The sequence below is a fragment of the Melitaea cinxia genome, chromosome 3 (genome assembly GCF_905220565.1).
Source record: "Melitaea cinxia chromosome 3, ilMelCinx1.1, whole genome shotgun sequence".
In the NCBI taxonomy this organism is placed as follows: Eukaryota; Metazoa; Arthropoda; class Insecta; order Lepidoptera; family Nymphalidae; genus Melitaea; species Melitaea cinxia.
In genome coordinates, this window is record NC_059396.1 from 5,148,926 (window position 1) to 5,156,503 (window position 7,578).

General features: G+C 33.0%; 2 protein-coding genes across 2 annotated transcripts; one reads left to right on the plus strand and one right to left on the minus strand.

Annotated features, from left to right (window-relative positions):
- The first annotated feature begins 438 nt into the window (after nt 1-438).
- On the plus strand, nt 439-4,036 carry LOC123669719 (lipase 3-like). The gene is made up of 4 exons (XM_045603309.1): nt 439-673; nt 1,548-1,909; nt 2,851-3,009; nt 3,635-4,036. The coding sequence occupies exons 1-4, from the start codon at nt 439-441 to the stop codon at nt 4,013-4,015; spliced, it is 1,137 nt and encodes a 378-aa protein (XP_045459265.1). The 3' UTR covers nt 4,016-4,036.
- On the minus strand, nt 4,028-7,157 carry LOC123669720. Its single transcript, XM_045603311.1, has 6 exons — nt 6,936-7,157; nt 6,740-6,862; nt 5,930-6,661; nt 4,550-4,670; nt 4,311-4,477; nt 4,028-4,106 (listed from the first exon to the last, which is right to left on the minus strand). Exons 1-6 carry the CDS (start codon nt 7,155-7,157, stop codon nt 4,083-4,085), a joined length of 1,389 nt encoding a protein of 462 aa, XP_045459267.1. The 3' UTR covers nt 4,028-4,082.
- Nucleotides 7,158-7,578: the final 421 nt, after the last annotated feature.

Consider the following 7,578-nt stretch of genomic DNA (forward strand, 5'->3'; position numbering starts at 1 on the left):
AACGTACAGACAAACAGACAAAAATCCTGACAATCATTGTTTTGTGTGCTATTTGCGTTGATAAAGGTCTCATTAATATTTTTTCTCATATACCTTAAATGCACAGACAGCGACCCGTAACATTTTTATTATATTTATTGATTGATGACCACGTACAAATTCACACTAACTTGCCTTGATGAATGTAAAATTAGAATTTTTTTTTTGGTCTTCGACACTACGTGACTAAATCATAGCAGAAGCTATAGGTATTCTTTTCTAAGCTTAACAAAAAAATCTAGGCAAAATAATACGAATACATAAAGTTTCTGTTCTTTCCCTGTACCTACGTAGTTAGTCAAACACTCTGAAATATGACTGAGAGAACAAATATAAGGTGAAATACTTAATTTTACCAAACCAATTTTCTTATTTTTTAATAAGTAATGTAACGTCACAATGTACTATTTAACCCTTTTAATTAAAATATTTCAGTTCACACTCATAAGAAAGTACGGTTATCCATGCGAAATACATCGAGTGTACACGGAAGACAAATATGTATTGGAGTTGCATAGGATTCCACATGGGAAGCGTAACAGCTCACAAAAAAGAAAATCCGTAGTATTCTTACAACACGGCCTCCTATCTTCGTCTGCTGAGTGGATACTTATGGGACCAGAAAAGGGCCTGGGTAAGCCTATCATTTGTTGAAACAAACTATCAATAACATTACCAACGTTTCATGAAATGTTTCTTATTAAATTTAATCGCACTATCACTCACAATAATCAATATATAAATATACTATCTGACCCGCAAACGTTGTTTTGCCATATATATTTATTAACCTTCTCAATTCCCGCCCCCCCGCCCACCCCCCGCCCCCTTACCGCCCCAACTTAGGGGAATGAAAAATAGATGTTGGCCGATTCTCAGACCTACCCGATATGCACACAAAATTTCATAATATTTCATTAACTCTCTTAACCCCCCCCCCCCCCCCTCCGACTTATAACTTAGGGGTATGAAAAATGGATGTTGTTCGATTCTCAGACCTATCCGATATGCAAACCAAAATTTCATGAGAATCAGTCAAGCCGTTTCGGTGGAGTTTAACTACAAACAACGCGACACGAGAATTTTATATATTAGAAGATATCTATACAAATAAATAAAATGGAGTGTCTGTTTGTAATATTGAAATAACCGCTTTTTGCTAAATGCATATGTATGTATACACGATACATATACCAAAATAACATTTTTTACAATTATTGTCCGTTTGTCTGTCCGTCTGTCTGTCTGTCAGTTTGTTCCGGCTAATCACTGAAACGGCTGGATCGATTTTGACGGGTCTTTCACTGGTAGATAGCTGATATAGTAAGGAGTAACTTTAGCTATTTTAGAAATTTATTTATTTTATAATTCTGCGAACTGAACAATAACCTTTTTGTTAAATTCCACGGGGACGAAGTCGTGGACACAGCTAGTTATAAAATATAACTCATAAAGTTATTTAAAAACACCAGGCTTGATTAAAATAGGAAATGTTCCATATTTTCCAGGTTATTTATTAGCCGACGCTGGTTACGACGTCTGGATGGGTAACGCCAGAGGCAATACATATTCGCGCAATCATGTAACTCTGAAGCCAACTTCTGCAGCCTTTTGGAAGTTTAGCTGGCATGAGATTGGGTATTACGATCTTCCAGCTATGATTGACTATGTATTGGGCGAAACAGGGGTTCCTAAGATCCAATATGTCGGATTCTCACAAGGTACCACAGCATTTTGGGTGATGACTTCAACTAAGCCGGAATACAATGATAAAATAAAAGCGATGCAGGCATTGGCACCGGTTGGATATGTCGGAAATATTAGGAGTCCACTAATAAGAGCCATTGCGCCTTTTACAAATTCATTAGAGGTAAGGAATTTTACAAATTGGGTAAGGATAGAATTATTCGTAATGGATTAGTGCAGTGGTTGCGATAACTAGCTGTTACGTTAGCGGTTGTAATTTTTAGAACTGCTCATGGTAAATTTTTTGTATAACTAAGAATTTTTATAGTTGTCAAGATTGAGGGTGTTTACATACAATTAACTGGTAAGCTAGTGACGAAAACTTTATTAAAACCGACGGTCGCGTCTTCTAATTTCCGCTTGGGGTGGATATTTATATTTGTACAAATATTTGCTTCTAGTTCGACTGTGACTGTCGACTTGTAAAATTACGCTTCTATATTAATCTACTAAGTAAAAGTAACGAACAAATTTCGTCATCCATTAATTTTTTTTTTTTTTTTTTTTTTTTTTTTTTTTTTTTTTTTTTTTTTTTTTTTTTTTTTTTATAACTTTTGGATAATGTATCAGCATGAGTGTTTACTTTACAACAAGAAATTCATGTTACAAGTAGTTAAAACTTAAGATGCCCTAGTTGCAACACCACTTTAGATATTGAAAGGAAATAGATATATTTTCAGGAGCACTTATGTCATTATTACAGTTATATAATCAAAAGAAAAACATAGATAATTGTTACCTACATAAATTATTACAGCTTTATATTTATATATAGTATATTACATTTATATATATACAACTAAATCACGTGTTACTTTTACAGATTTGTAAAATTAAATTTAAACTTTAAATAATTTATAAACTTCACAATTGTACGTTTGTTTTTAGAAACGTTAAATGATAATAAATGTTTGTCTGCGTTCTAAGCCCAAATTTAAAACCACGACGATTAGAGAATTATAGACAAAGCAGTTAACCTTTACTGGCTATATTTATAAGAAATTATCAACTAGTTTCAAACCACTTTGTATATGTTGAAATAATTATAAAAATATTATTTTTCAGACTATATTACGATTATTAGGTCAAAACGAGTTCTTAGCTAATGGCAAAATAAACGAATTAGCTGGTAAAAGCTTATGTCTCGAGGAAGCTGTGACGCAAAGCATTTGCACTAACTTGCTCTTTCTTCTGTGCGGGTATAATGAAGCACAATTAAATAAGGTAAGACATCTTCAATATTTCAACTAATTAAAAAAAATAACCGCTCTGTTGTAGTGGAGCGTGTGCCGTGTAGGCGCTTAAACACCGGCAGCTTGCGGGTTCGATTTCCGCTCGTGGTGGATATATTGTGGTTAGTAGAAATATTTCTTTCTGGTTTGGATTTCTGTGGTTATGGGTTTCTTCACGGTACTTCGGAGAACACGTTAAGCTGTCGGTCCTGGTTGTTATCATTTACACTTGATAGCGATCGATACTCATAGTAGGGAATATATCCGCCAACCCGCGGTGGAGCAGTGTGTAGATTAAGCTCTGATCGTTTTCATGGAGAAAGAGGTTTATACCCATCAGCGGGGATATTATAAACTGAATCGATAAAAAAATCCATCTCTATTCCTATCTTCTTTTTAAAATCTCTACGATAAAATTTTTATTATTTTATTTTAATAAAATATTTACTTTGAATTTAAGTAAAAAATTCGATTAGTTCAAAAAAAGAGATAATTCTGCGTAGACGTTATTAGTAACTCCTATTATTACTTTTTTATGTTTACGATGTGTAGGTACATATTATCGTCTACATTACAATAAAATAATTAATGTAAGAAATAAATTAATTATCTTTCAGACCATGCTACCAGTAATTTTAGGGCACACACCAGCAGGTTCGTCAACAAGGCAAATTATTCATTTCGGACAACTATTCAACTCTAAGAAGTTTAGAAACTTCGATCATGGATGGATATCAAATAAACGAATATATGGAACATTTAAGCCACCAGAATACAATCTAAGCGCGATAACCGCGCCGATTTTCCTTCATTACGGCGATAACGATTGGCTTTCTACTACAGACGACGTTGATAAATTGTTGCATGAAATTAATTCGGTAGTCGGAAAATATAGAGTACCGCTCGATGAATTCAATCACCTTGATTTCGTATTCGCAATTGATGTTTATAAACTGTTATACAAACGCATGATGAATATTATGTCACGTTTCATGTAAATAAAAAATCTCTAACTATGACTAGCTTTATTATGCTTGACAGAAACAATATTTGATTTTTTAAACATTACAAAACTTGAGTCGCTGACACCTGAAAAATTAAAATGCGTTTTATTTATATACATTCCTTTTTTGGGATCATTCTGGACAAGTAACAACTATAAGAAACTTTCACAAAGTATTATAAAAAAGAAGTAGCCGAATCAATTCAGCCGTTTCCAAGTTTACCGCTTAGCACCACATTCAGCTATTAATTTTTATTGATATCATTATAATTAGTGCGTTTGAAACTTACAAATATTGAGTCAGAAATAGTGGAATTTGAAGACTTCGCACAAAGTTTGTGATCTATATCCGCATGTCCTTTATAATAAGCAGCGATATTTATATCTTTGTCATTTGCCTTTTTTTTATTCGCAATTCTAAGCTCTCTTTTTACAATAGCTCCAAAAGTTTTGTGAACTGAAAACAACAAATATAATTTTAAATATATACACCGTATTTAAATAATATAAATAAAACTTTTTGTAGTACCTTTTGTTAAAACTTCTATGGGATCTTCTTGCTTCTTACGTTGGCTGCCTATGAACGTATCTTTTGTCATTGATTCATTGGTTTTGTGAAGAACTTGCAACATTGATACATGTTTGAAATTCTTTAAAAATAACAAAGTTTTGATGTATAATAAACTTATAAAACATAATTATGATGATGTTTTAAGATCAATGTCATGTGAGTGAGAGGAAATATTGCTATTGTTTTACAGTTAGGTAATGCTCACGATTTAAAAATATTTAGTGATGAAGTAGACATGTAACATATTTCTAATAACAAACACTATGAAACATAAGTTTAAATTTGATCATATGTTATTAAATTTCATTTCCAAATTAAATAAACTAACCTTACCTCAAGTATTACATACTCAATCGTTTCATTTTATACCTATATTATTGTAGTTAATTAATGGCTCATACGCACTAGTGGTTAACCGCTCAGGGAGTTTTTTTTATACAACTAGGTCGACAAACAACCGTGCGGCTCACGTGTTGGTAAGGGATGGCCGTAGCTTATAGACGCCTACCACACCAGAAGCATGCGTGTTCCCGACCCTACCTCCCCTCCCCACCGTCATGTCTGTTTGGGTTTCCCTACCGTACCTCGGAGAGCACATTAAGTTGTCGGACTCGGTTGTTATCGTTAATACCTGATAATGTTCGTTACCCATAGTAGGAATATATCCGCCAACCCGCAGGGAGCAGCGTGGTGAATTAAGCTCTAATCCTTTTTCTACACAGAGAAAGAGGCCTATGCCCAGCAGTACATGCAGTTACATGCTGAAACGCTGTGTAACTTTTTCAGTCGGGAAACTCCAGATTTTGAGCAGAATATTTCCTACTGTGCCTTACCTCAGTTAAAAAGTCAGTTTAATAGTATTTGAAACGTGGTTATACTGTATCACGCCGTACTGTATTTCTCGCTAAAACTCCTAAAAATTTTAGGCGCAGCAGTTTAAGGAATGTTGCCGTCGCTTCGTAGAGTAATATAAAAAAAGTTATAATACTTCTATACAATAATAAATTATTAATTAATGCTAAAATAATAAATTTAAGTATTATAAAAATAAATGTAGTAGACACTGATAAAATGTTTCAACAAAATGTCTTGAATGTAAATTATAAGTTCTTGGTATTAGTAGAATAGGGGTCATTACGAAGCCTGTGAAATTAGGCTTTATGCGCTTTCGGTAAATCACCCGCACGGTTAACCGTTAGTGCGCGTAGTTAGGTCATAATCCGTTATTCCAAAAATTTAGAAACGAACTCATACAAAATACATCACTCATATAGATTACTGCGTTATATTGTGATATAAAGTAAAACAAAAATAAATATGGAAAACCATAAAGTTTACCTTATTTTGACAATTTTTCATGGTTATAATCATTTCCGATTCGATATCATTGACTGTGTCGGTTTCCATTTCTTCAAAATAAGACTCAAAAGGCCTCGGTGGTGCAAAGACGCTACTATCAGAATACACGGCTGTGTATGTAGGTATAAGATTTTGACGCATATTACGCAATTCAAGTTTTAGTGAAATGTTCTCTCTCTTGAGTTGTTTCAGTTCATTGCTTTGTAGATTAAACCGTTGTTGTAAACAATCCAAATTATATTTAACTGTACTATTTTCTTCTGCATCTACGATACAAGTACTGCAACCAACGTCAACAGTTTTAGTTTTGACTGAAATGCATCTGCTTAACTTTCTGCATAGTAATGATGAACTTCTGACATAGTTGTTGCAGACGATAAAATCGGTATCTGTAGAGATATCTTTTTTAATGGCCTTTTTTGACAAATTTTCATTGATGCTTTGTTTCGAGTGTACCGTTAATGTATCAGAACTGATATGTTCATTTACAAAAGGCGTTATATTTTTGACGACAACAGCTTGCTCTACAATTTCATCTTTCCAAATTCTAACAATACTTTTAACGCTGCGAATGCTGTAACGACTTGTGCAGTCACTCTTTGGAAATTTTACTTTGAATATTTTATCTAATATTATCTTCCAAAACACTTTTATACTTTTCAGAGCTTCCAAACATCTTTCGCAAGGCCAATGAGTCGTTTCAAATTCCTCCTGTAATAAAATCTTAGTCAAATATATAATATACAGGATACTCGTATTATTTTTAAAATTAGACCAGTATCTACTAGCCTCTGCGAAATATTTTTGAAAATTGTCTGCGTCCTTAAAACATTCCGTGATTGCATGACAAGAGTCGCAGATACTATCAAGGACCACTTTAGCCTTACAATCTGGATGACATCTTGGTGTAACCTAAAAATAAATTTCAAACTTAGCACTTGTGTTAAGATATGTAAGCGTTTCAATATCAATATCGGTTGCATACTTTTCCTCGATGCCTCCAAGACATCATTCTTAGAGAGCTGGCGACTATAGAAACAGGTAAAACACAAATTGGCATATCACACTTTATCCAATCCCTAAGGTACCTAACTCGATTTTCTGTGTCATGACTCCATGCTCTAATATCGAAACACGAATCATAAGACTTAATTTTGCCTTCGGAACGTGCTAACAATTTTAATTTATTTTCGCTTTTATGAAACATTGAATAATGTTACTTTTATAAACTTAGATATATGTTTCACCATATTGGAATAATAAGCATCGTAAATTTTGGGTCCCCAAATTGACATAAGTCACTAGCATCTGTTACATCGAATCATAGAAATATTTTTTATTGGGGTGATATTATTATAAATAATAATACGTGGTATTGAATAAAACCTAATTTAAAAACGTTATAAACTATTTTATTATGACATTTGTCGTAAAAAGTTCAAATGTGACATTCCATAATTATAATTACCGTTCCAACCAGATTTTATTTATTTCAAATAAAAGTGTTTTATAACTCGATATTTATAATTTTATATCAATAAGGTTGCAATTAAAGTCAGAAATTAAACTTTGAATATAGCGCAAAATATACGTAATGTAGTAACAAATGTTTGTGAGAAGTAGCAATA

Excerpts from the sequence above, each read along its gene's own strand:
- LOC123669719 (XM_045603309.1), top strand. The coding sequence starts at position 439 with ATGTACTATTTAACCCTTTTAATTAAAATATTTCAGTTCACACTCATA. Across the intron at positions 1,910-2,850 it reads CTTTTACAAATTCATTAGAG|ACTATATTACGATTATTAGG; the intron begins GTAAGGAATTTT and ends ATTATTTTTCAG. Across the intron at positions 3,010-3,634 it reads ATGAAGCACAATTAAATAAG|ACCATGCTACCAGTAATTTT; the intron begins GTAAGACATCTT and ends ATTATCTTTCAG.
- LOC123669720 (XM_045603311.1), bottom strand. The coding sequence starts at position 7,157 with ATGTTTCATAAAAGCGAAAATAAATTAAAATTGTTAGCACGTTCCGAA. Across the intron at positions 6,863-6,935 it reads CTTGGAGGCATCGAGGAAAA|GTTACACCAAGATGTCATCC; the intron begins GTATGCAACCGA and ends ATTTATTTTTAG. Across the intron at positions 4,107-4,310 it reads CTATTTCTGACTCAATATTT|GTGTCAGCGACTCAAGTTTT; the intron begins GTAAGTTTCAAA and ends TTAATTTTTCAG.